The 27,631-nt window shown below is 63.7% G+C and overlaps 1 protein-coding gene across 1 annotated transcript; it reads right to left on the reverse strand.

Moving 5' to 3' along the window:
- Positions 1–3,781: 3,781 nt before the first annotated feature.
- SCARF2 (scavenger receptor class F member 2) lies at positions 3,782–26,215 on the reverse strand (the record flags this gene model as incomplete). The annotated part of the gene is made up of 12 exons (XM_082491662.1): positions 3,782–5,781; positions 6,172–6,324; positions 10,559–10,680; positions 13,181–13,298; positions 13,384–13,487; positions 16,151–16,279; positions 16,681–16,899; positions 17,017–17,536; positions 17,849–17,950; positions 19,926–19,984; positions 25,790–26,018; positions 26,050–26,215. 12 exons carry the CDS (start codon positions 26,213–26,215, stop codon positions 4,574–4,576), a joined length of 3,129 nt encoding a protein of 1,042 aa, XP_082347788.1. The 3' UTR covers positions 3,782–4,573.
- Positions 26,216–27,631: the final 1,416 nt, after the last annotated feature.

The following is a 27,631-nucleotide window of genomic DNA, read 5'->3' on the forward strand; positions in this document are numbered from 1 at the left end:
TCACTGATGGAGCTCCCCAAGCCCCTCACCATCCCTCCTCCAGCACGAAATACCCCTGGCGCCGCCGTTCCCCCTCCCAGCGAGCGCCGCGAGAGAAAATTTCCTGTATAATTTTGGGAGCCTGATGCCTCACGCGTGTTTCGTTCTCATTGGAGTTTCCCTTCCGAGTTTATTTTTGGTAGGGCCTGAAATAGGAAATGAATTGTTGGCAACGGGCTCCCTTTTATCGCTGCTCGCCGGCTAAGCCAAAACAAATGCGCCCTTGTCCAACCCAACAGCTCCTTCTTCAGCTTGGGAAATTGGGAGGAAATGCAAAGACCAGCGTTACAGTGTTGGTGGAGGAGAGGATGGGCCACAAATGCCACCGCGCTCCTCTGCTACCCCTGGCCAAGGCCCCGGTGGAGAGGAGGGCTGGTGGCCGCTGGGCAGGTCCTGCTCGATCTCAGCATCTACTGCCAGCCTTATCCACTGATTCTTCTCGGCCATGGGAGGCCACGCAACGTGCTTAGTGAAGCCACCACGTTGTCACCAAAAACCTCTGACCTGTCTGTCATGGAAGGTGGCTTCAGGGGCGGTGGCTCCTGAAGGTGGCTTCAGGAGAAAGTGGCTTCTGCTCCATCTCGAGTGAGCAGACCTGGTTTTTCTCCACGTTATGACTTGCTTCTGTGATTGGGTTCAGCTGGTTTTCCCTTGAGGTCAAAGGCAGCAGCACATCCAAGAGAGTGGTGGAACGTGGCTAAGAAAAACAAGGGTATTTATGCTATACATGATCTTTCTGGTGGGACTCACATTTGCAGGGGAAATTGTTTTATGCTTTTCAGCCTCTGCTGATTTGTGGACCCCTAAACAAAATCCCCTCACTGGTGTCTATCACAGGGCGCTGTCGGTCAGAGATAGCCAAAGTGTGGTGGTGGGAGGAAAGCCTGCAGGCCCTGATAGGATGCCTGGAAAAGAGATTCATGGTCATATTATGCGTAGAAATCAGCCCTTCGTGATGCTGAGGTGTGGCAATGCCTCATCCGTTGGGATGGTGATGTCCTTCATGTCCTGTGGCATCACAGGACATTTCTTGGAGAAGCATCTGGCCCATGTGAGCTGGAAGGACCCTGCTGAACAGAACCTGGAGGCTATGGTGGACCTCAGGTTGAACATCAGCTTGTCATTGCTCTTCTGCAGAGTAAGGTCAAGCCCACAGAGGGGGGCATTGGGAAGGGCATGGGCAGCCACCTGAAGGAAGCTGCTGCCTCTCCACCCAGTAGGGTCCAGATGTGGGCCTCCCAGTTCAAGAGGGGCATGAAGAAACTGGAGTGGCCTGGAGGTGGGCTATCAACATAATCATGGAGCTGGCACGCCAGGAGACGTGGAGGGGGCTGGGCTGGTTTAGCCTGGCCACGAAGAGGTGAAAAGGGTCTGAGAGCAGCCAACAACTAAGATGATGGATTCGAATCCTTCTTGGTGGTGCCAGATAATACAATAGGGGACAACAGCCACCGACTGCAGCTTGGGAGGTTCAGGTTGGACCCCAGAAGAAAATACTTCCCCAGGAGAGCAGCGCAGCCCTGGGACAGTCACCAGGAGCCGGGGGATCTCTATTCTTGGAAGTTCCAAGACTTGGCCAGACAATGCCATGGCTGCCCTGACATGGTGCATTGCAGCCTGGTTGTGCTGCAGCTTCCAGTGACCTGCCAGGACACACATCAGCGTCTGTGACGTGGGATTTTCGCATTTACCTGTAGGCTGCTCACTCACAGGTTCTCCTCTGGCTTTCTGGGGCTGTGGTTGGAGCCCGTGGATGGGTTCATGCCTGGGTGAAACTCTGCTATTCCAGGATAGCCTGGGGACCGGGGTGAGCTTACAGCGTCCGACCTCCCTGGGCCACCAGCCCCAGCTTTGCTGCCTGCATGAGTGAGAGAGTGCCCCAAGAGGAGGCTGGGGCTATTCCCAAATTCACCGTGCTGGGTCACCATCATGAGCATCATGGCTGGTTCCCCCAGATGTTCTTTAGTGCTGACGTGAAGAGGTTTGTACAGGACTGCATAATGTCTGTGACAACTTCTTTCCTCTTTGATTGTATTTATTTTTGCACTTTTATTGCTTGGATTTGACACCTTTCCTTCTCCCAGACATTTCTGAGCCTCCTGGAACCCTCTTCTGTTTCTCCAATGGCCTCTTTGGTGGAGGGGGAGGGACTTCAATGCCATCCCAGGTCTCATAGGCTCAGTGCACCCATTTTTCTATTGATTTTTGTCTATTTTGGCTTTGGTGACATTGAGCTGATTCACCACCTCCTGTCACTCTTCTGTGTGATGTGCCAGGAGTAGTTTCATCTTCCCAAGTAAAACCTGAAGGAAAGGGGAGGGAGAGGGAAAGCACTCAGAAAGGTGGCCAGCAGCTTTGTAAGCAACGTCGACAAATCGCGTGATGTCCCATCCCTTTATTCTTCAGCTTTTTGCTAGGAGATGATGCTTCTCCAGCCAGTGTCGCAGCTACTGCGGTGTCCAGCTCCATGATGCTGAGCGATGGCAGGGAGTGTGACGGACCAGGCTGGCTGCAGTCCTACCTCCAGGTGGTGTCATCCCATTCTGGTATCCACCAGCTGCCTCCATCACCTCCGAGATTGCCCCACACCTGGCCTTTTGGACTGGTGGGCTTCTCCTGGGCCATCATCCCTCACGATGGGCACGGCTCAGGATGGCTCGACAGCAGGCACCGGTGCTCCCGGCTCCCCCGGCAGTGGAACCCCGTTTTCATTTCTCCTGGTGGCAGTGGTTCCCTGCAGCCGGTGGCTCCGGCGCCTCCAGGAAGAGCCGGGCAGAGCGGTGGGTGCCGCAGCCCCACGGGCTGGCGGAGGCTCCGGTTGAGGCTGAAGGAGCCTGGCAGGGGCAGGACCATTGCCCCAAAGGACCCGGAGCCCCCCTGCCCGCTGCAGAGCACCGCTGTCTCCCCGGCGCAGACCCCGGGCAGCGACGCGACACACGGGCAGCGCGCAGGCAGAGTGGGAGCAAAGCACAGGCAGAGAGCAGGCAGAGAGCTTGCAAAATACGCGCAGAGATTAGGTAGCACGCAGGCAGCGCGCAGGTGAAGCGACGGAAGCGTGCAGGCAGGGCGCAGGCAAATCGCAGGCAGGACCGCTCGGGGTTCTTGGGCTGAAGCTGTGTGGGACAAAACCTGGCTCAGCTGGCCCTTTGGGCTCATCCCAGCCTTGCCACGTGGCAGCACTGTGCCCGGGGCTGCGTGGAGAGCCCAAATGCTGCCAGGGGCGGTAACCCCTTGGCAGGGGGGTTAGAAAACTGGGGTCAGAGCCCTGCACCCCACTGCCAGCCCCCTCCATGTCCCCCCCTATTTGTGTCCCAGCACCCCAAACACCCCGCCAGTGGTGGACTCTCCTTGCCCAGTGGCCAGAGCTCTCTTGAGCCCCAGGGTCCTGGCTACGGTGGAGAGGGTCTGCCCACAAGACTGGTCCTCCCCCGCACCACTGGCTCGTGCCAGGCTGGAGGAGGATGCTGGACACCAGGGGGACGAGGGGCTCCTGATCTGATCTCTGCCACCAAACCAGCAGGAAGCAGCAGCCGCAGCAGGGACGCGCCTCCCCACCCTGCCTGTCACCACCTGCCTGTACCCGACGCGCGGTCATCCGTCCCCCCACCGCATCCCACTCAGGACCGGGCTGAGCACCCGAGCCAGACCAGGCGATGCTCAGCGCGTCCCCTGCCTGCGGGGAGTGTGGGGCACGGAGGGACGGCACCCGGCTACAGAAGAAATACATTTTTATTAGGAAAGCACTCTGCAGAGGTGCCAGGCTCTGTCGTACCAAACTTATCCCTCCAACTCCGCTGGATGGGACGCGGGAGCCCGAAGGGCGTCCAGCTCCGGCCATAAATAGTGCTTTCCTCCTGGCCAGAAGCAACCACAGGGGTGGATGGGAGGGAGGCATCGGTCGAAACCAGCTCGACCCCACACCGGGCATGGCACGGCTGCGGCAGGACCGGCAATGGAAAGCCGTGCCTGGAGCCCGGGGTGCCGGGGCAGGGGGTTGCCGCTGAGTGATGGATGCGGGGCACATCCCCGGCGATGCCCTGGGCGCCGAGCAGCGGCACCTTCCCTCTCCCGTGCACCGCGAGCCCGACAGACCGGAGTGGGGCGGCGGGAAGCGAGCGGCTCCGTTACTGCAGAATATACCGTGGGTACGTCTAGTACAACAAGCGCTGCTTATGCGATCGATAATACTGCTACAAAAAAAAAGGGGGGGGTGGGGTGGTGGGTGAGGAGGGGAAATATGCCACGCATGGACCCCCCCCCCCACACCCCCCAAGGTTGGGTGGCCGGGCTGGCTCCCTGCGGTCCTGCCCTGCACGGGGAGGGCGAGCTGCCAGACGCGGGCAGGGAGCAGGCAGCAGGGCACGGATGGGGAGGACCGGGTCCTGGGGCAGGGGAGGCTAAAGGAAAAAGAGGGATGAGAGAGATGGAAATAGGGGGGAAACGGAGGCTCGAGGCTCTTTCAGTGCCCCCTGCCCAGTCCAGGCTTCCGCGTCCGCTGGCCGTGCCGGCAAACGTCCTTCGTCCCGGCTCCCGGTCACTGCACCGCCTGAGCGGGCATGGCGGCTGCTCTGGGCGGCTCCAGGCTGGCTTCTCGGCTCTTCTTCCTGGGTGGCTTTTTAATGGGGGTTTTCTTGGCCGCTTGCTCGTTGGGGAGAGCCTGGTCCTGGCCGCTGCCGGGGCTTGGCTTCTCCACCCGCTTGGGCTCCCCGGCCGCCGGCTCGGCCGCCCCGGGGATCAGTTTTTGCAGGTGGGGTGATGTGGGCAGCAAGGGCTTGCTGCTGGTCTTCTGGCCGCCGGCGGCCGCCGAGCGCTTGGCTTTCTGTGGAGGGGTGGGCTTCTCCCGCTGGGCGCCCACCCCGTTTGCCCGGGTGCTTCCGTCCCCCTTGTTGAGGCTCTGAGTCTTTTCCTTCAGCTGGGCGGCCAGCTCGGAAGCCAAGTGGGGATGGAGGGGCTCGGAGCGGGGTTTGCTGGCTCCGGGGCTGCGAGGAGCATCCCTGTTGTCCCCGATCCGCCGCTCCGGCTGGAAGGCGCCCATCTTTCGGAAGGCGTTCTGCACCGCCCCGTTGATGCTCTCCGTCGGCTCCGAGCCGGCTTTGCTCCTCTGCTTGGGTTTGGAGGGCGACTGGGGCTCCCCGGCGAGGCTGGCTTTGCCCTCGGGGACGCCGGGCTCCTTTGGCGGCTTCTGGGCTTTCTCCTTGCCCCGCGTGCCTCCCTTCTCCTCCGCTCTGCCCTGCACGCCGGCCGACGTCTCGCTCGGGCTCCTCTTCCTCTTGGCCAAGCCCTGACCTTGCTCGGGGCTGCCGGACCGGGCGGCTGCTCGCTCCGGGGACCGGCTGGGCGCCGGCAGCGAGTTGGACTGGCTGGAGTTGTACCTGCCGTGGATCCAGGAGACTTTGGGCTTGGTGGCCGGATCCGGGGGACGGGGTTTGGTCCTCTCTGGGGATGGTGGCTTCCCGGGGCTGCGGGACTCTGTGACGGCATCGTCCTCCTCCTTGGACTGTTTGGAGAGACGGGCGACCCGGGCGTAGAGCGCGGCGCCGGCCGAGCCCGAGCCGCAGGAGGAGCGTTCGCTGTCCGAGGACTTTAGCAGGGGCGTTTCGCTGCTGTCGGCCGGAAAGGCTCTGACGGACCCCGTCTCCTTCAGGAAGGTGTATTCGCCTGCTTCCTCCCCGCCGGCTGGGGACACCAGCTTGTCCCCAGGGCTGGCGGGTGTCCCCCTGTCCCTGCTGTCGCCCACGCTCTCTGTGGGAGGAGAGCACGGGGGGGTCAGGCGGGGATGTGCCCCAGGGAAGGGGGGGACCGAGATGCTCCCACAGCACGGTGCGATGGCATCCCACCCGGTTCCTCCCCTCCAACCCCCATGTGTCCCCAGGTCTCCCCGTCCCCTCCTCCCGCACAGGGACCCCAGCACAAGAGGGCTCTTAAACCAACCCTGGAGCAGCAAACGCCGGAGGACAGAGCTCTGAAACCCCGCTGGAGGCATCATCAGCATCTGCACCCCCTCCAAGGGCACCTGGAGCCAGGGCAACACGGTTCCCACCGTGCAAGGGTGACACCTCTCCACTGAGCAGGAGGTGGCCCCTGGCAATGGCCCCCAAGTCCCCTGGGGAAGAGCCCTGTCCCCCTGCTCACCTTCGTGGGGGACGCAGTACACCGGCCCCTCATCTGTGGTGTCAAAGGAGGAGAAGGAGCCGCGGGATGACCAGGATGGGGAAGGCTGCTCCACCACGGAAGGCGGCTCGATGAAGCTGCAGTTCAAGGTGTTCTCCAGGTCATGGTGGGCCACTGGGAGGGCAAAGAACCGCTGTCAGCGCCCATCCTGCCGGATTTCCCTTCCTTCCCCCCCCAAGTCTCCATGCTGGCTGGGAGGGTGGGATGCTGCACAGCTCCCCCCTGCCCAACCTGCCGGTGGGTCTTGGGGACAGGGACAGCATCCCAGGCACGGGCACGGCTCTTGCTGCGCATCCCCACCGGGTCCCCCAGCCAAATGCCCGCACGCAGAGGCCATCAACCAGCAATGGTGGTGACCAGCATCCCCCATGCTTGGGGACAAGTGGCTGTGGACAGCAGAGCCCACGTCAGCCTTACACCTCCCATCTATCCCCCCCTCTCCACCGCCGGTCTCCAGCTGCCCAAATTGAGGATGCACGTGGCAGAGGGATGAGCCACCCAAAACCCCACGTCGCACAAGGACCCGGCGAGCCCTGCAAAGAAAGTCCCGGTGTTGTGACCGTCCCCTTCCCGGTGAATGAAATGCTGGCTTTAATTGCACTAATTTCCACTTCAGGACCACCGTTTTCATTTTCCTTTTCCTTCTGCTTTCGCAAAAGCAGGTAGAAGGAGTGATGCCCGTGGCAGGGGGATGCACAGTGCTGTTTTTTCCTAACTCTGCCCCTTTTCAATCCCTTCACCAGCTTCTCCCATCCCAAAGCCGAGAAGGAGCATCCCCCCCAAGGAGGAGGAGCATCCCCCCTCACCCCAGCACTGCCCCCTCCGCCACGGGGGCCGCCCGCAGAGAAACCGAGCGGAAGAGAAAAACCATCAGAGAGAAAAAACTTGGTGTTAAAAATAGTTTTGGTTTCAATGGTTAAAAAAAACCCCACAATTAAAAAGCCGAGCAGTGACAGTTGCGTGGGCTGGGAGGGACTGGTTTTCGTGTCCGATCATTTTTCAGGCTTTTTGCTGGATAAGTTCGTGTCCCAAACCACCCTGCGGGGTGTCCCCAGGTGCCCACCGCTTCAGCATTGTCCCAGGGGTACCTGCAGGACGGCGGCAGCACCCAGCTGGCTGGAGGGGACCGATCACCCGAGCGAGCTGAGCAGCACTAGATGCTCTTGTCCCCGTCCCTGCCTGCTGGCTTTTGTCCCCTGGGATGGTGGCAAGCTGCCCCCGAGCCCGGAGAGAGCGAGGGCTGCAAAAACCCAGTGCAGGTCCCCCCCACGCAGCAGCCGTACATCAATATTTCCAGGTATTTGCGACCTCTGCCCCCACATCCCCACCATCTAAGTCATGTCGTGATTTCCTGCTCGGACCGTTTGATTCTCGTACCATGCCTCTGTTTTACAATAAAACAACTCTAAGTGTTATTGGGATGCCCACCGGAACCTTTATTCTTTATTAGGGAATCTGGCTTCAGAGATTAAAACGATGGCAGTGATGCACGCTCGCCCCTGCATAGTTTGGCTGCTTGGAGAAAGAGGGGGGGGGCAGGGGGGGAAAGCAGTGATATTTAAAGAGCAAATGGCCTGGAGAGGGGGAAGCGGCAGTTTCAACATGGCTTTCCTTGTAATAAAAACCAAAAAGGGAAAATTAAAAGCAGCCGGCTGGAAGCGGATGAAGGGAGATGCTTCCTGAGAGGGGGTGTGACGAGCGGCTGGGACTCACGGCTACGAGGCGTCTCCGGGACTCAGATGAGACCCAGGATACGGCCAAAGGATAAAAAGAGGATGTGCAGCGCACCCGGAGCCGGGCTCGAAGGCTCCTGCATGGTCCCCTGGGATTTATTCCCCCACCCCCAGCTGATATATCACGGGCTGAGAGAAATGTGGCTGCTTCCCATGGGTCCCCATCCTGCTGCTTCTCCCCAAAACCTGCTGGAGCCACGGCACCAGGGTGCCGTCCCCAGCCCCGTTTGCGCGGCAGCCCAGCGCTCTCGAGCCCGGTGCGAAGGGCTGAGGAACGGCAGAAGGGTCGTGGGAGGGAGGGCGGCCCCGGAGCCCTCCCGGCCGCCCCGTCCCGCTCATCCCAAGCTCCCCATGCTCAGCGTCACCCTCGGGGCTGGTCGAGCTTCGCCGCTCGTAGAGGAGACGCGGCGGTGGGGTGCAGGAGAGGGCACCCCGTGGTGCAGAGCTGCGGTTAGCCCCGGCGTCCATGGGGCAACACACAACCGAGACCCACGCTGGTACCACCGACATCCCGGGTAAGCAAACCCCCCTGAAACCCGTGCACGCAGGGATGCCCTAATCCTGGCCCTGTGGCCGCTGGTGACATCCAGGGATGTGGCCACGTGGGCTGCCAGCTCGGGTGCGATCCCCGGGGAGATGCTGCACATCCAAAGCCGGTGCTGAAGCTGGGGAGCAGCTTTTGAGGGGGGCAGTCGGGGCTCCAGGCACCCGGTGAGCCTCGGTGGGGCTTCAAAACCTGCTGCCGCCACCTGGGGAGGTTCTACCACGCATGGGCTTGCGCTTGCTGGTGGCGACCATGAACATGTTTGAGCCTAGAAGGGAAAAGCCGCCCGGTGCCAGCAAACACCTGGCTGCGGCTCTCCAAGGACGCAACCAGACCTGGAGCGACCATCTACCGGCTGTCCTCAGCTTTGGCCAGCACCGGCTTCACCGTGACATCTCCACGGGCTCCTGAGCACCTTCAATGCTGACCTGGCACTTGGGATGGGGCATTTCAGCATCCCCTGCATCCTCCTGCAAGGGCAGGACCAACGCGGGGAACAGGCGACCTCTGCCACCGTGTACTGGCCGCCACGGCTTCCAGGTGGAGCCACGTGCTGAGGTGGCACCGCGGTCACAGGGCATTACAGGGATGCAGCTGCCGCAGGCACCCCGGCAGGTCTCCCTTGCCTGGTCCCCAGATTCAGCAGGGGCTGGAGGCCTCACTGGATCACGCACCAGAGGGACCAGGAGCTGCTGGAGCCCACACCGGCTCCACTGCGCCGCATGGGATAACATGACAAACGCAAGGCAAGCCCCAACCAAAGCATTCCCCCCCCCCCCCCCCCCCCAAGTGAAATAACAACCCCCAGCCCCACAAAAAGTATCCGGGAATACCCCCAGCCCTGCCAGGACCTGACACCATCCCGAGCATCCCTCCGGCACCAGCGCCGCATCCCAGGGCTGCGGCCGCCCTCTTTACGCAGAGCAACTGGGTGAGCGCCAGCAGCCCCCGGGCCGGCGCGGGGCAGGCGCAGGCAGCCCCCTGGAGCCCCCCCTGCCCTTGCCGCACACAGGCACCCTCTGTCCTCCCCGAGCCCTGCCCGGCCTCTTCCACAAACACGGCCTCTGTTATCCTTGCAGCAGGAATGTTTCTCCGGCCCCCGGCACACCCCGCTCCGGGGACAGGGTTTTGCTGTGCCCCACGCAACGAGGAGTCGTCCCCCCCCTTTCCTTGATGCTTGGGCAGGGCATGGTGGGATGGGGGCCACCTCCGTGTCCCCCTCTGCCTTGGGATGGGGGATTTGGCCTGATGCCGAGCCGCTGCGTGCCGGGATGCGGCTGCTCGGGGCATTCCGCCAGCGCTGCCCGCCCGGGGAGGTGCAGGGCTCGGGGAGGGGGCCACGGGGCTGAGCCCCGTGTCGGCGCAGGGTGGGGAGCCCTGCCTTCACCACCCCCAGCACCCCCAATTTATTCAGCAGATCCCCAGCTCCTTGCGCTGGGATGAGCGCAGGGAGGTCTCGGAGCGCGCGGGGTACAGCGTTCCCCAGCTGCCTGCGGGCAGGGGGTCCCCGACATCCCTGACTGCCTCCCGGCAGGGGCTTTGCCGGGTGCGAGCATCCCCCTGCGAGCCCAGTTTGTGCCGGACCAGCACGGGGGGGTCACCCAAAGCCTCCGCACCTCTGTCCCCATCTCCACTGCGCGTGGCAGCAGGGTGGGCTCTGGCCCCGGCTCGGATGCTCTGTCCCCACGCAAAGCCGGGGCAGGATTAGGACCAAAAGGGCAAATGAGGCATTTTGCTGCCACGATGGGGACCGTTCCTCTACCTAAAACCCTCATAAACCAGTTCAGCACAGCTCCAGGCACCAGGTACCCACTCTTGCACAGCAAAACCATGCGCCTTGAGATCCAAAAGCTGCAGACCGAGAAAGGGCCGAGCCCCTCGCAGCCGGGCAGCTGGCACCAAGCATCACCATGGTCCTGGGGACCCAACGTGTCCCTGTCACCGCTCTGCCGTCCTCACTGCCTGGCGTCTGGGGCTAGGAAGGATGCTGCGAGTCACACGCGCTGCCCTGCCAGCAAGAAAGCCCCCGGGGTTTGGCTCTCTGCCCCCTCCCCAAAACCCAGCACCTTACCCACGACCTTGGGCAACTTCTGGCGGCGCAAGGGGATGCGCGGGAGCTTCATGCCGATGCGACTGAAACGCCCGCACAAGCGTCTTGGTGGCTTCTTGGCTGCTGCCGGGTCCTGGCTGGAGCTGCAAGAGAAGGTGACGGGTCCCATCAGAGAGGCACCCGCTCCCACCTCGCGGTGGAGGACAGCTTTCACGGGGGGCGAGAGAGGGAGTCGGGAGCTCGGGGATGCTGCAAATGCAAAGGGGTTTCGGGAAAGAGAATGGGGCAGGTCAAAGCAGGGGGGGTGCCCAGGGCATGGGGGACCGGGGACCTGCCGCGGCTGCTGCCAGCCCCGGGCACCAGCTCGCACTGCGCCGTGCCAGGGGATGGTGGCAAGGCCAGGACCGGCCGTGGACGTTGGCAGCCCGGCCCTAAAACACCCGCAACGCCAGGCCAAGACCCTGAAGTTTTAGGAAAAAATAAAACTCATCTCAACCCCAAAACAAACAGGCGGCTTCTCTTTATTTGCTCTCTGGTTTTGAAGCCTCCCGGGGCCGAGGTTTCAAGCAATTATCCGCAGCCGCAGGAGCGAGCGGCTGTGCGTGTTGATGCGAGGCAACCTGCAACGTGCCCGCCACCGCCGCTGTGGTCCCTCGGGATGCTCTGGCAAGGGACCGCCGCTAGGCCAGCACCAGGAGTGATCCAGCTGTTTGGGGACATCGCGGGGTTTCGGGCACCCCGGGAGAGAGGGAACTATTTTGAGCCATTTCCCCCTTTCCTGTGCGATACTTCACCACGCGGAGCTGCGTCTGGGCTTTTATCAGTGGGATAATGACACACAGCCCCCAGGCTCTCCAAGCCAGATGTGCCGGGCTGGGATTGAGCTGGCAGGGCTGCAAGGGGAGGCTTCCGGAAAATTCCCCTGCAGCGACCGGTGGCACGAGGGGAGGCTTTTCTCTGCAGCCCAAGGAGCTCCCACAGCCCGCTCATCCCTTGCTCAGCACCAGAAGCCTTCCTCCCCCTGCCGTGGGGCTGCCCCCATGGTGGGATGTCCCCCGGTGCTGCCAAAAAGCTGCCGGCATCCCGACCTCACCGCGGGAACGGACCTCACCCTCCCCTCCCTGAACGTCCCCGTGCAGGACAGCGCTGCAGCCTGTCGCGGTCCCCCAGGTCTCACCCCACAGCCCAGGGGTTAGTTTTGGGGGTCCTGGCTGTGACTCAATGCCCTCACTGTGTTTTAGGGTTCCCTTTGCAGAGCGGCTCCAGCCCCCGGAGGCTGGAGGGGACCTGGTGGGTCTCCGTGAAGTGGCGGCTCACAAGAGAGAGAAACGAAGGCGAGGAGAGGGGGGGTCCCCAGGCAGGGCTCACTCCGAGCCCCTCCACCAGCCCCCCCACTGCGAGGACGCAGCGGGACCTGCTCAGACCCTGGGAACCCGCGCGGTGCCAGGCGGGCAGCGCTGCTCTGCCTCAGTTTCCCCGCAGCGCCGCTGTCTTGCAGCCGCAGCACCGCTATCTATCGTTCCTCAGGGGTCAGTACTGGGGCCTGTACTGTTCAACGTCTTTGTCAGTGACATGGACAGTGGGATGGAGTGCACCCTCAGCAAGTTTGCGATGATACCAAGCTCTTTGGCGAGGTAGACACGCTGGAGGGGAGGGATGCCATCCAGAGGGACCTGGGCAGGCTGGAGAGGTGGGCCCAAGCCAACCTCATGCAGTTCAACAAGGCCAAGTGCGAGGTCTTACATCTGGGTCAGGGCAATCCCAAGCACAACTCCAGGCTGGGCAGGGAATGGCTGGAGAGCAGCCCTGAGGAGAAGGCCCTGGGGGTGCTGATTGACGAGAAGCTCAACGTGAGCCAGCAGTGTGCAATCGCAGCCCAGAAGGCCAACCGTATCCTGGGCTGCATCAGAAGAAGTGTGGCCAGCAGGTCAAAGGAGGTGATTCTGCCCCTCTACTCCACTCTCATGAGATCTCCACCTGGAGTACTGCATCCAGCTCTGCAGTCCCCAACATAAGAAGGACATGGACCTGCTGGAGCGTGTCCAGAGGAGAGCCACGAGGATAATCCAAGGGCTGGAGCAGCTCTCCTATGAGGAGAGGCTGAAAGAGTTGGGGCTGTTCAGCCTGGAGAAGAGAAGGCTCCGGGGAGATCTTATTGTGGCCTTCCAGTCCCTAAAGGGGCCTACAGGAGAGCTGGGGAAGGACTTTTTACTGGGGCATGTAGCAATAGGACAAGGGGGAATGGCTTTAAACTGGAAGAGGGCAGGTTTAGATTAAACATTAGGAAGAAATTTTCACTTTGAGGGTGGTGCGGCACTGGAACAAGTTGCCCAGAGAGGCTGTTGAGGCCCCATCCCTGGAGGTGTTCAAGGCCAGGCTGGACGTGGCCTTGGGCAACCTGGGCTGGTGGGAGGTGTCCCTGCCTATGGCAGGGGGGTTGGAACTCGATGATCTTCAAGGTCTTTTCCAACCTAAACCATTCTATGATTCTATGATCTCGGTGTGGTCCCTGCATCCCACCCCAACTGGTTCCAGCCCAGCACCGACGTCCCCAGCTGTCCCCAGACCCGCAGGTTTCCCCCCCGCCCCTTCTCCAGCTTTATGGCAGAACCTAGCAAGAGCCCACCCGGCCCCGGCACTCACCCACGGGCTTCGTCCTTCTTGCGGCAGACGCAGCAGCAGCAGAGCAGGGAGAGCAGGAGGATGAGCAGCAGCGCCAGGAGGGCTCCTGCCCCGATCACCCCCATCCGCTGGTTGGCCTCTGCAAGACAAAACCGGCGGGCTCAGCCCCGGCGACGGTCCCGCGGCGGAGCCCGGCGCCCCGACCCGTGCCCGCCGGCACTCACCCATGTGGCAGGCGCCCGTCAGCGGGTCGCAGGCGCCGTCGTGGCAGATGCAGGCTTCGGCGCAGTTGGCTCCGTAGTGGCCGGGCGGGCAAGTCAGGTTACAGCTGGAGGGAAAAGGGCTGGGTGAGAGCCCTCACCGCCCCGGCCATGGCCTCCTCCCAAACCCTCCGTGCTCCGGGGAAAAGCAGGGGCCGCTTCTCCATCCTGCTCCGACACAGCCCTTCGGCACTCCAGGGACCCCCTAGTCCCCAGGGAGAAGGAGCCCGTCGCCCACCCGGCGGCATCACCCATCGCTCGGGCGATTTGGCCCGGCTGGAGCTCAGACGCTCTCGCTGCTCCCCGCGTGGGGCTTTGTAATTAGGCACAGCAATTACCAAAGGTTGTTAACCCAGCAGTCGCATCTACAGACAACCCGGCGGCACACACAGGGTTTCCAGCTCAGTGCGGTGGTGACATGGCTGTGGCACCCCCAGACTCCCTTAAGCTGTGCCGGGCAGAGCCATGGCAGCCACGAGTCGGGAAAGTGCCCGGATTGATTTGATTTTTATTTTTTTGGCCTCCAGGAAGAAAAAACAACTGAGTGACCCCACTCTGTCAGGGCAGACCCTCCCGGTTCGGCTAACCACGGTGTCAAATCCCCACTGCTACTAAATGACCTCCCCTGAGAGCATCCCTGAAGCGATGGGGACAGGCACGAACAGGCACTGACCCGCGAGCATCAAAGGTTTGAGCACAGAAAACACGCGATGGGCACACGTCAAAGCAACCGGGACCCTTGGTGTCAGCGGGACCGACCCGACCTGCCACCCCGGTGGTGGGACAGGCACCGCGGTACAGGACCCAGATGGATTTGGGGTATGCCGGCGGCGCTGCCGGGCACCAAACCCTCCGCCAGCTGCTCACCGGTGGCAGCATCCCGGCTGGAGCTGCTGCAGCCATAAGGAGCCAGCGGGCCCCAGCCCAAACCTGCTCCCCTGGGGACGCAGCTGCCCCCCAGCCCTCGGCGTCGTGCCCGGAGGCGGCTCAGCCCATTTCACGCTCCGACGACTTGTAAAGCGCCGTCCCGGCCGAGGCTCGTGCCCGCCAGGCGCTGGGTGCCCGCTGGGACGGGCGCTGAGCCCCGGCAGCTGCTCCGAGCAGCTGCACCAGGGCAGCAAATACTGCAGGACGGGAGCAATTTCCCCCCAGTATTTCCCCAGCAACCCAAAAGCCCTCACCCCACCACTTGGACGCACATTTCCGCCCCAGGCTGAGATTTTGGGAGAGCAGAGGAGGGCGATTTTTCTCCCCCAGCACCTCTGGGAATGCCGCGGAGGAGATAAACCACTTTGTGAACACCACAAATATTTTAGCAGCTTTTCTTTTAGCATCCTCCCAATGCAGAGCCGAGAGGACACCCCTGCGCGAGGAGGACGTCTCTTCTGCCTGCCTTGCAGAATCATCCCCTTTGCAGCAAAATTATATGCTGCTGACAAAAACACGAGTTTGCACGTAGTCCCAGGGATCCGCCCGAGCACCAAGAAAGTCCCTGAGCCTGTGCGGCTTTCACCCGTATGGCACAGCTCAGCCCGTGGCTACAGCTCCAGGATGCTGGTGGGGCTGGGGCTGCATCCCAGGCACCCCTGGTGCCCGCACCCCGAGCATCCCCGGTCCCCGCACCCCGAGCATCCCTGGTGCCCGCACCCCGAGCATCCCCGGTGCCCGCATCCCGAGCATCCCCGGTGCCCGCATCCCGAGCATCCCCGGTCCCTGCATCCCGAGCATCCCCGGTCCCTGCATCCCCAGTGCTGTGCCAGTGCCTCAGAACAATTTAATTCACGCGCTGCCCTCAGGTGCTATGCTGATATTGCTGCCACCACCCTCCTGGTGAGCACCAGGACACTCTGACCTCCAGCTTTGCTAATGAGGGTGGTAACGATGACCAGGATGGGCATCCTGAGCTGGCATCACTGCCCAGCCGGGCTACCTCCCTGCTAGCCTCCGCAGCTCTGCCTGCAGCACAACCCATTGGAGAATCCCCCAAAAAACCCACCCGCAATCCAAATGGTCTCTGTTACTAAGCCCCGAGAGAAATGCCAGCACGGGCAGGATGCTGGTCCCGAATCCTTGCTGCCACCGCCGGCCTCATGGCTAATTCCCGGGAAAATCCAAGCAACACCTGGCAGGACCTGGGGGAGGTGGTTTGTGTGCCCCGGTCGGGTGGGAAACGCTTTCCTCGCCTTTTCAAACAGCGTTTCAGTCCCGCACGGGAAAAAAACACCAGAGGATCGCTGTCCCTTGTGCCCCTTCCTTGGGCAGGAGAAAAGGGGGAGGAATCGGGGGGGGCTCTTCCCAGGGGTGAGGAAGATCCCGGCCGGAGCCGCAGCTTGCAGCAGGAGCAGCCCGCGGATGCCATGCCCGTGAGGCTATTTGCTATTCTGGGATGTGGTTTTTCTCTCCCTTTTCGGCTAGAAATTCCAGCCTGGACTTAAAACAAAAACCAACCCAAACAACAAACCACCGTTTTGTCGACAGCATTTGTTTTTGCCAAACAGGCATTTCCTAAAGCAGAATCCCTCTCGCGCAGCGTTACCTTGCTGCTAACGGCTCCGCGAGCGTGTCCTTTCCCTTCCGCTCCAAAAATCATCTGAATTATTGCCCGTGAGCGCTTCCACCACAGGACACCTCTTGGCTGGGGACCGCGTAGGACCCCACGGGGCGGGAAGTGACCGAGAATCACCCGTGCCCTGGGGTGCACCCCAAAACGTGCCCACCGTGGCTCACTTACTAGGTGCCGTGGGAGCCGGGGCGGCAGAGGCACCGGCCGGTCTCGAAGTGGCACTGGCCGTTGACACAGTCGCTGCAGACGAAGGCACAGTTCTCCCCGTACGTCCCGTTCCGGCACTTGGTTTCACACCTGGGGAAGGGATGAGGGCAGGCGGCTGGAGCACCCGTGGACCTCCGGCATCCCCCCCCCGGCCCTCCTGCCTGCAGGCAGGGAGACGGGGCTGTGCGTGGTCAGCCCCGTTTGGCTGCTGCAAAGCCCCGGACCCAAACTTGGGCACAAGAGCCTGCGGGAAAGCATCCCAGCTTGAGAGCCGAGCCCCACCGCGAGCGCCCAACGCTACCTGGGGGCATGGGGAAGGGGTCTCACGGGCTCCCTCTGGTCCCGTGGCCATGCTGGCGGGCTCAGCCCATCCCTGCCCTCCCCTCCTGGTGGCAGAAAGCCACAGCCGCCCCCGGTTCCCAGGGCAGGGAGCATCAGGGAGGCTGAGCATCGCTCCGTTGGGACCCAACTCATCACCCAGCGGCACTCACCGGTCTCCGATCCAGCCTGGGTTGCAATGGGAGCACTTGCCGTTGATGTGGTTGCAGGTGTGGCCGTCCTTGCAGGGGGGACAGAGCTTCTCGCAGCCCTCTCCGTAGTAGCCAGGCGAGCAGGGCTGGTCGCACTTGGTGCCGTTCCAGCCCGCCTCGCAGGTCAGGCAGCGCCCGTCCGCCACCGTGCACGGCTGCAGGCTCTTGCACTGCCCGCACCTGCCAACGGCCAAGGAGGGGACCGTCACCCCGGCGCAGCATCCCTGATACCTCCTGCTGCCCCCTCCCACCGAGCCCACGGTGCCGGATGAGGCCCAACAGGATCCGGCCACTCACCGCCTCCTGCAGCCTTGGCCGTAGAAGCCAGCCGGGCACGGCTCGCGGCAATACTTCCCCCGGTAGCCCGGCTCGCACGTGCAGGTCCCATCCACCTGGTTGCACTTGCCCTTGTAGCACTGGCAGTAACGGTCACAGCGGGGCCCGAACGTCCGCTCCCGGCACTGGCAGCGCCCCGTGAACTGCTCGCAGGGCGAGTTGTTGCAGGAGCACTGGTTGTTGCAACCGCGGCCCCACCAGCCGGGCTGGCACAGGCAGTTGCCCGTCTGCTGGTCGCACTGGGAGTTGTGGCTGCAATAGCAGGAGCTGGAGCACTGGGGTCCCCACCAGTTGGGCTCGCAGGTGCATTTGCCCGTCTTCTGGTCGCACTTGCCGTGCTTGCAGAGGCAGACGTTCTCGCATTTGGGACCCCAGCGGTTGGGGTTGCAGGTGCACTGGCCCGTCACGTCCTCGCATTGCCCGTTGGGGTGGCAGCTGCACATCTCCTTGCAGTCGGGACCCCAGAACTGCCGGGGACACTCTGCGGGAAGAGCCGTCAGCCCCGGCACTGCCCGTGGGACAACCCCACCACCGGGCACCAGTGGAGACGCCCCCGGCTCAACAGGACCTCTCGACTACAGCCCCCCCCCCCCTCCCCGCCATCCTCCCAGTGCCCTGGATCTCAGAGACACCCCTCCAAAGGGACGATGCCCTGGGGACAAAGCCAGGGGGACAGGCAAGGGCAGAGCAAAAGCATCTGCAGCCCCATCCCTGATGCTCTGCTCTGGAAAGTCATCCCAAGGACACCCCGGTGAGCCCCACCGAGGACACGTGGGTGCCTGCCGGTACTCACTGGTGTCGCAGTTGGCGCCGAAGTAGCCATGGCGGCAGCGGCACTCGCCGGGCCTGACGCACACCTCGTTCTCCTTGCAGGTGAAGTTCCCCTCGCACACGGCTGGACGGACAGACAGACAGCAGGCATGAGTGTTGAGCGCCACCGGGCTTGTCCCCGCTCCCCCGAACCCTCCCCAGCCCCGCAGAGCAGGGGAAGGGGTGCGTGGTGGCACTCCGGGTGCTGCCGAGCTGTGGCACTGTGACCATCCTGGCAAGCAGCCCGGTGGGCAGGATGGGACCTTCACCAGAAAAACGCCACCAGCCTCCTGCCACCCTGTTCAGCTCCATCCCTGCCACCAGTCTCCATCCTCCCAGCTCACCCCTGTCCCTGTCATCAGCGTCCTGCCACCCAGCTCAGCTCCATCCTGGCCACCAGCCTCCTGCCACCCAGCTCAGCTCCATCCTGGCCACCAGCCTCCTGCCACCCAGCTCAACAGCATCACTGCCACCAGCCTCCTGCCACTCAGCCCAGCCCCATCCCTGCCACCGGCCCCGCACAGCGGCAGCGTCCCTCACTCAGCTCCGTATCGCACCCAGAGGTGGCTCCAGGCAAGAACGGGGACATGGGGTGGGGGAGGTCGCAGGCAGCCACTAGCACACGGTCCCCCTGTCCCCCTCCCTGCACTCCTTACGGACCGCAGCGGCGTCACTGCCACCCCCCCCCCCCACTTCTCCCACGTGGGCCACCAGCCCCCAAAGGCCACCAGCCCCTCTCCTGCTAAGGGGATGCTGTGCTGGAGCTGATGCCCAGAGCGGGGCGGGCGCGGGAGGTGGGACGGGCGGCACCGCGGTGCAGGCAGGCGCAGGCAGATCCCGCAGCGCCCTGGACAAGCCTCCTCGGCCACCAGGAGAGCAGACCACCCATCCCATCCACCTTACCTGGGAGTTCTTAGACCTACGGTGATGGATACTATAGAAACCCCTAAAATAGACAGATTACACAGGTTAGGAGCAGTGAGTCTAACGGTTAGAGCAGGTTGGGGGGGAGGGGGGGGTGAGGAGATGGGGACAGCTCGCTGGTGGGACCGTCCTCCCCCCCGCTGTCCTGGCAGACCCTGTCCTTCTCCCTTCCTGCCGGCACGCCGAAGGGACCGCGTCCCGTTCCCAAGGCATGCAGCGAGCGGTTACCAGGGCTCATGCACGGTGGGTTAGTTGGTTACGTGGTCTTCGCCGCCGGCTGCAAACTGCTGACGCCCCGGGCCGGTGCGCAGAGCTTCCTCCGGCTCTCCTGGGGCGAGGCGAGCCCCGTGGCCAGCTGAGAGCATGGGGAGTAGCACAGGAACCCCCAAACAGCCGCCTGCATCGTGGCATGGTGGCAGCACGGGGGATGAGACCTCCTAGGGCTTCACACGCTGAGAATCCACGCCAGGCTCGCCGTGGCCCTCGGTAAGAGCCGTAATGCCCGGCGTGGCCCCAGCTGGGGCTACCCTGCCTGCAGGCTCGGTGGCCCCAGCCCGACAGCCTGCCTGCCCCCGGCGGCTTCTCCCCAATGGAGCCACGATGGACATGTGCCTGGTCCTGGTGGCTTCTCCTCCACGGCGGCTCCAGCTTGGCTCCTCACACCGCTGCAGCACCCGTGGGACCTCTCTGGGTCTCATCCCTGCGGCTGCACCTTCCCTGTCCCCACACTTCACCCCGGGGGACACCTCGTTTGTCCCTCAGGTCCCAGAGCAGCACCCCCAAATCCTTAGAGCCAAAGCTAGCTGGCGTGGAGAGAAACCCCCCAGCCTGGGAGCGGAGGTGATGCTCCTCGCGGAGGAGCCCACCGGGGTACCCCAGGGCATCACTGTAGGGGCAGGGCTCTGCGACCAGCACCCCAACATTGGGGCTGAGCACCCATTCCATCCACACGCTGCTGGTTTCGAGCACCGCCGGGAGGCAGGGCAGCCTCCAGCATCCTCGGGGAGCCCGGCTGCAGGCAGGGGTCCCTGGGACAGGGGTCCTTGCCGCAGGGTGTCCCCTGACAGTGGCCAGGAGGGCTCAGCAACGGATGAGCAGACGAGAAGTGTCCAACAAAGCAAAACACCCGTGCTTACCTATTAAACACTCGCTTCCTTGTTGCCTCCATCCCGGGCAGCACACGAGCGCCGAGGAGCTGCAGGGAGGGGGGGGGAAATAAAAAATAAAAAATAAGCACCACAAATTGTTACCACCCTCAGAAAGTCCTGGTCCTTCTCAAAAAACTACTGGGAGCATCGATGCCGTGATGGTGAGAGGTCCCACCCCTGGTCAGCTGAACCCTGGCCGGGGGCTGCTGCACCCCCATGGGACAAGGAGAGCTGTTGGCTCTTCCTCCATCATGCGGGGAGCACCGATCTGCCGCGGGGCTCCCGTGGGCACCAGCCTGAGGTGATGCCGGGAGCGAGGACAAGACCAGTTCCTCCCATTAATCAGGAGCGACCAAACAACGAAAACTGTGTTTGCAACCATTATTGTAAACGGACGGCACCCCAAAGGCAGGCTGGAACCACCCTGTCGGGATGGCACCCCCCACGTAGGAGCCGGGCGATGCCAACTGGGATGTGTCCCCGAGCCCTTGGGTGTCCTGGAGTGCCACCACCTCCAGGGAGCACTGTGCACAGGATCATCAGCCAAAGCGGTTTTGGCACAAGCGTGAGCCCGGCCAACACCAGGATGGGGTGTCAGCCCCCCTCAGAGGCTCAGCCAGAGATGCTCAGCCCCCTGCTGCGACGGGACACGTGGGGACTAAGCAGGGACACCTCACCCACACTTCTTCAATTAACCCCCCACCCCGCCCCCCCAAAAGTGAATGGCTGGGGGCTCGTGATGCTGCAACCCAGTTGTGGGGAACGTGCTCCCCGGGTTGTGACACCGCAGGGACCCCCGCTCATCCCCGGCGTCACCCGATCATCCCTGGGGTGACCCGCACCGCCCGGTCCCCACCAGCGATGGGAGCGATGCTGGAGGGTTATAAATGGTCCGAGTGGACGCTGCAGTCAAGGAAAGCTTCACCCGGGCTGGTCCGGCGGCGCAGCCTGGAATGCGTTTTGCTTTTTCTTTTTTTTTTTTCCCCTTTTCCTCTTTATATGTAACAAATGCAGAAGAGGAGGAGGAGACAGCGAGGAAGTATTCGCTCAAAACCCAGTGCAGTCACAGGACCGCGTCTGGCTGCCAGACCGCCTTGTCCTGGGGCCGGGGAGAGAGCTGCCAGCAGCCCCCCCCCCCCCCCCGCCCCCCTCCCCGGGGCCAAACGCGGGTACCGGGGGGGAGGTTGGACGCAGCTCCCGCTGCCGGCCCCTCGGCGGGCAGCACCCGCACGGCCGAGCTGGGAGCATCGCGTGTCGTGTCCGTGTCCCCCCCCCCCCCTCCTCGCTTTTCGCGGCGGACGGTGAAAAATTGGAAAGGAGGCAGAAAAGAACCACAAAAATGATTCAAGGCCTGGAAAAAATGCCTTGCAGCCGGAGCCCAAAATAGCTCCATCTATTCAGCCCGTCGAAGCGGTCGCAAGAGGCTGCGATGGCAGCCGGCGCGTACCCCCCGCGGGGGGACCCCAGGCCTCGAGTGGGGGGCTCTGCTCCAGCCAAGCGCGCAAGGGGATGCGCGGTGTTGATGGCAAAGTTGGGGGGGGGGGGTGTCAACCACCAAACCACTTCCCCGAGGACCAGGTGGGCTGGAGACAAAGGTTCTTCTCTGCAAGAAGGCGGCTTCAGGTGACACCCCCCCCCCCTTCCCCGAAAAGCCCCGCCGGGATGTGCCGGGATGCTCGGGCGCAGGCGGGCAAGGGTCTGCGGTGCCCGGACCCTCCTACGGTGGCGGCCGAAGTACCCGCTCCACCCGCTAGAAATTCAGTGTTTGGTGGTTTTTAGATGGAAACCATCGCAGGTTCGCAAGGGGAGACCCCTGTGCTCGGGAAACCTCCTCCCACGAATAAGCTCAGCCTGGCCACCGCCACGGCCATCCCGGGTGATGCCCCAAAAAGCCTCACCGGCCACGCGAGCCCCGGGCTGATGGCGGGGAGCCAGGAGCCGCTGAAACACGGTGGCAGGAGGGAAAACCCCTTCTCCTGCCGCGAGGCGGAGGAGGCGAGCGGCACCGGGACCACCACCAGCGGGGAGCCCAGCCCACCCACCGCCTCGCCGGACGCGGGATTTCGTGCTTATCTTTCCCCTGATAGCTAATCTCTCCTTCGCCGTGCCCGCCGATGGCGTCCCGCACCCCTCCGCTCAGCCCCCGCCTCGTTTATCAGCAGCTTTGACAGCAAATAAACTCGCTCCGGTTGCAAGGAGAGGCAGCTGGGATGCGGCACTGGGTAACTGGTGCTCCCAGTGCGGCTCACAGACTGGTCCCCGAGCACAGCCGGCCCCAGGTAGGGTCAGCGCTGGTTGCAGCGGTGACCGGCATCCATCAGGGCACTGGTCTAAAACACGTCTCGCGGTCTCATCTCCTGCAAGGAGGGCTTGCTCCACGTGCCCCGTGACCACTGGAACTGGGATAACTGGGAGATGCGTTTAGAAGCTCGCTCCCAACGGACACGCCACTGCGGACATGCACAGCGCAAACACATTTTCTCTTTCTTTTTCTTCAAAGCACAACAAACGCTGGGAAAAAAAAAAAAAAAAAAAAAACAAAAAACAAACCAGAAAGAAAAGCTGCCTCCGAGACGTCGCTGGGGCTTGGGAGCAGGAAAAGGAGCGGGGATGTGGGCAGACCCGGAGCCGTGACCTGCAGGGATGAGCGCTCGATGCCAGCGTCGCCCCCCGGCACGTGATGGCATCCCGCTCACACTGAGCATCAGCGGGACCTCCCCAAACGCTCCGGGGGTTTCTATGGAGGCACAATATTTTTCTCAGGGATTAATATCCCGCCTTGCTCCCCGAAGCACATCCCCTTTACCTACGGCTATGGAGAGGGCTCCTGAGGCAGGAAGGATGGCTCCTCGACGCAGCCCCCCACGAAACAACGAGGAGCGGGCTCGCACCCCCCCAAAAGCAGGGGAGAGACCCCGGGGCTTGGGCAGGAGCTGCTGCCCGTGGTCCCACGCGAGACCTCCCGGCTCTCAGCCCGCCGCACAGAGCTGCGGAGGACCCTGCGGGCACGCAGCGTGTCCCCGAAGCCCAGAGCGCTGCCGTCACCTTCACCAGCCACGCGGCCATCGCCAGCGCTCCCCAACCTGCTCCTCCTCCCGAGCATCACCCTGGTGCCGAGCTCCTTCTTTTTCCGTGTCACCCATCATGCGGTGCCACCCAGGTCCCCGCCGGGTGGCACACAGAGCTCTTGGGACCACCGGGTCCCAGTCAGCAGCGTCCATCCCCCCAGCTGGTGCCAGGCGCAGCTCCCCGACCCGAACCCAGCCTCGGGCTGCGGGCAAACACAGAGATCCCCTGGTGCAGGCAGGAATAGGATCGCGTACGTAAACGGAAATCCTTCAGGCAGAGAAAGAAAAGAAAAAGAAGTTAAAAACCAAAAATTACCGAAAGAGAGCGTTAGCGAGGGCAGGACAGGGACAAAGGAATGCCCACGGGCTCAGGGCGCTCACCAGCCCACATCCCGAACGGCAGCTTCGGAGAGGGTCACACCAACTTGTAACTCATTATAAAAGAGCTTCTCATTTCGGAGCAAGTTGCATTTAGTACGCAAATCTTGAACACCAAATAGCCCCCAAACATGCCCTTTTCTTCTGCCCTAAATAGTTCCTTAGCCGGGTGGCAGGAGGGGCTGAAGCAGAATCCTCCCCTCGAGCCCTCCGAAACCTGCAGCCGGCATCTCGGAGGGAGGGATGCCTGGATGCGCTTGCCAGAGCCACACGGCCCAGAGTCCAACCAGCAGCTTTACCAAACTCGGGCAGGGGACACTGGGACCTTCTCCCCAAGCCACCTCCAGCCCAGGCACAGGGCAGGACCTGCCCCGGGTTCTTGGGGCCACCGAGGTGGGTTTGGATGGTGACACAGGGGGCGCCCTCCATGCCGAGGGGAGCAGTGCCGGGAAGATGGGGGAGGTGACAGCCATGTGAGCGGGGAGGGAAGAAGGGTTTGCAGAAGGGTGAGAGGTGGAAAATGATGCAAACATCATCTCAGCTTCCTATTGACTGTCCCTCAGCTGGCTCCTCAGCTGCCTTCAGGCCCCGTTCGCCACGGGAGGATGGAAACCACCACCTGCCCGTCCCGGGCACCCCATCCCTCTCGCCAGCGAGTGCGCCCTGTGGCACCCATGGGTGGCACAGGGAGCGAGTCTGAGCCCTGCGGCGCTGGGTGCAGCATCCCCCCCCCCCCCCCTCCATCCAGTGGGGACGGGGGGAGGATCCCCTGTGTAAGAGGATGGCAGGATCCCCCTGTGTTAAGGGGACTGCACATGGGGCAGGATGCTGGGAACAGGGCAGGGGGGGGGATGGACTTGCTCACGTCCCCTCTGTCACCCCGGGACGTGGTGGCAGTTTTGCTGGGAACCAGCTGGGCAGATGATGGGCAGCCGAGGAGGGACCATTCCCCGCGTCCTCCCCTGCCGAGGAACGGCACGGGGGCCGGGAGCTGCGGCCGCTCTGGCTCATGAAATGCCTCCTTCGGAAACTCAGCCTGTAATTTGAGGAGGGGGCACCAGCGCCCTTGCGGCCCTGCTGAATGGAGCCATTATGCGGCCCCTTCTCGCTCGCAGCATATGTTTTCCTTGTGGACTCGTCTGACCTCACGGGCGAGATGTAAAGGTGCATTTATGGCCTGCCCCCCCCCCCCCCCCCCCCCATCAAGGGCAGGGGCATCCTGCTCTCCCAGCTGGGAGGGAGCGGCTGTGGGCGCTCTCCCCCCTTTACTGGGGCCAGCCTGGCCAGCACCAAGCCCCAGGCGCTGTGGAGAAGCTTGGCCCGAGGTGATGCTCTGCAGAGCGACCCATGGTACCCGGAGAGCACTGGGAGCGGGGACAAGGCAGCGCCAGCTCCCGGGGGCCCTGTCCCCGGCCAGACAGGCAGGATGTGACCCCCGGGGACAGCCGGGCAGTGCCAGCATCCACTTTTGGAAGTCAAACCTGAGTATCCTGGAGCTGCCGTCCCAAGCGGCCCGGGGCAGCTCCACCAGGACACCCAGAGCATCCTGCATCCTGCCAGCCCAGGCTCGGCAGTGGGACTGGTCCCAAGGGGTGCGGGACTGGTTGGCCACAGGGCAACCCGATCCCCGGGGGCACCCAGGACCGGCTCCCCACAACAAAACTGGCCCCGGGAATGCAGGATTGTTCCCCTCCACCGCACGACTCAATCCCCAGAGGCACCGAGGACCAGCTCCCTACAGCAGGACCGGCCCCGAGGGCATCCAGGACCGGCCCCGAGGGCATCCAGGACCGGCCCCGAGGGCATCCAGGACCGTCTCCCCACAACACGCCCGCCCCCGCGGAGCGCAGCACCGGCACCGGGGCACTCAGGACCGGCTCCCCGCAGCAGAACTGACCCAGGGGAGAGCAGGACCAGCCCCGGGGATGCAGGATTGCCCCCCCCCCCCCCCCCTCCGCGAACGACTCGATCCCCGGAGACACCCAAAAACAGCTCCCTACAGCAGAACGGGCTCCGAGGGGTGCAGCACCGGCCCCGGGGCACTCAGGACCGGCTCCCCGCAGCAGCACTGACGCAAGGGCGAGCAGGACCAACCCCGGTGTGCCCAGGACGGGCTCCCCGCAGCACTCTCGGGGATCACCACCGCCTCCCCCCCCGCCCCGCTCGGGCTCAGCTCCTCGCCCCTTCCCCGGCTCCCCCCGCCTCGACCCCCTCCCCAAGACGGACTTTGTCTCGTAAAGCGCCCAGCGCCGCGGCTGGCCCGGGGGAGGGCAGCGGCGAGTCCCCGTGTCCCCGCGTCCCGTGTCCCCCCCCCCTCCGCCCCTTCCCCAGCCCCGCCGCGTCCCGGCCCGGGGGTCGGGGGGTCCCGTCCGGCCCCGCCACACCTGCCCGCCCCACCGCTCCTACCCGCCGGCCCTGCAGACGTTCCTGCCGCGGGGGCTCAGCTCCTGGGCGGCTCCGCGGCTCGGTAGCAGCAGCAGCAGCAGCAGCAGCAGCAGCAGCGGCGGCGGCGGCGGCGGCAGCGCGGCGGCTCCGGCTCGGGCGCGGCGGGGCGGTCGCAACCCCCGGGCCGCCATGACCGTCGGAGCGGCGGGGCCCGGCTTGACCCGCCCCATCCCATACGGGGCCGGGAGCTCTAACACCCCCCCCCCACACACACACACCACCACCACCCACCCCGGCTCCGCCGTGCCCGGTACCCGCCCAGCCCCGGTTGCTGCTCGGCGGGCGGAAGCCGCAAGGCGAAGGCTCCGCCGCCGCCGCCGCCGCCTCCCCCGCGCCCCCCTCGGCAGCGGCGGGAGGGGCCCCGCCGGCAGCCAGGAAATTCCGCATTGGTTCCCCCTGACGGCGGGCCAGGCGGTGCGGGGGCCGCCGGCCGCCGCCTCCCCAACCGCGGGGCACAGCCGCCCCGACGGCCCCGACGGTCCCGGGGCGGCCCCGCAGAAACCGGCGGGTTTCCTAAGTTGGGGGGGGGGGTGGAAGACTGCGAAGTCCTGGCTTCCAGTTTAGCCCGGGGGTCCAGTAGCTCCCAGGTGCCCGGCAGTCCTGGGAGTCTAGTGGCTGTGAGGTTTGGATGGCCCCGGGGTCCGGCAGCCACCGGAGTTCGGCTGTCACGGTGGTTTGGCAGCTCCGGTACCCGGGAGTCCCTAGGAGTCCGGCAGCCCCGGGGTCTGTCTGTCCCCGGGATCCAGCAGCTCCAGGGGCCCGACAGCCCTGCGTGTCCAAGAGCCCCGGGGTCCGGCTGTCCCGGGGTTCCGGTAGCCCCAGGTGTGTGACAGCCCCAGGGTCCGGCTGTCCTCATGGTCTGGCAGCTCCAGATGCCCCTGGGAGTCCAGCAGCCCCGGGGTCAGGATGTCCCTGGGATCCAGCAGCTCCAGGGATCCAATAGCCCTGGGTGCCCAAGAGCCCCGGGGTCTGTCTGTCCTGGGGATCTGACAGCCCCAGGGGTGCAACAGGACTGGGATGTGGCTATCCTATGGGTTTGGCAGCCCCAGTATCTGGCTGACCTGGGGATCCAGCAACTCCAGGTGCCCGACAGCCCCAGGATCTGGCTGTCCTGGAGGTCTGGTAACCCCGGGTGTGTGACAGCCCCAGGACTGGCTGTCCTGGTCATCTGGCAGCTTCTGGTGCTCAGGAGTCCTTGGGAGTCCAGCAGCCCCGGAGTCCGGCTGAGTCGGGGATCCAGCAGCTCCCAGGTGCCCAACAGCCCCAGGATCTGGCTGGTGTAGGGGTGCATCAGCCCCAGGCATACGACAGTCCCAGGGTCCAGCTATCCTGGTGGTCCAGCTGTCCTGGTGTCCTGGCATCTCCATGTGTCTTGGCAGTCCTGGGTGTCCAACACGCAGGGACCTGCGGGAGCCAAGAGGTGCCTGCAGCGGTGGGGCCAAGGGAGCATGGCCCTGAACAGGGACAGGGCAGCCACTGGTTAACCCACCATACGGACACAACTGGGAATTGTGGGGACACACCAGGCACCTGCAGTGCTTCACACCCCTGGCCCAGCGGGGCATCCTGGTCAATAAAGCCCCTCAGCCTGACAGTACAGCAAAACTGAATGGGCCAGTGGTCCCCTGGCCACCACCCTGAGCCAGCTGGCTTTTCAGCTTAATGGGCACTGCAAGAGATAGTTCAAGCTTCTCTGAGCTCCAGGGACATCCGTTAGCTGTACGGTGAAAGTATGGACGGAGGACACCCCAACCACGTGGTAGCACAAATGCAGCTAAATAGCTGCATCTGTCTCCTGCCGAG

Source organism: Vanellus vanellus (genome assembly GCF_965231255.1).
Source record: "Vanellus vanellus genome assembly, chromosome: 16".
In the NCBI taxonomy this organism is placed as follows: Eukaryota; Metazoa; Chordata; class Aves; order Charadriiformes; family Charadriidae; genus Vanellus; species Vanellus vanellus.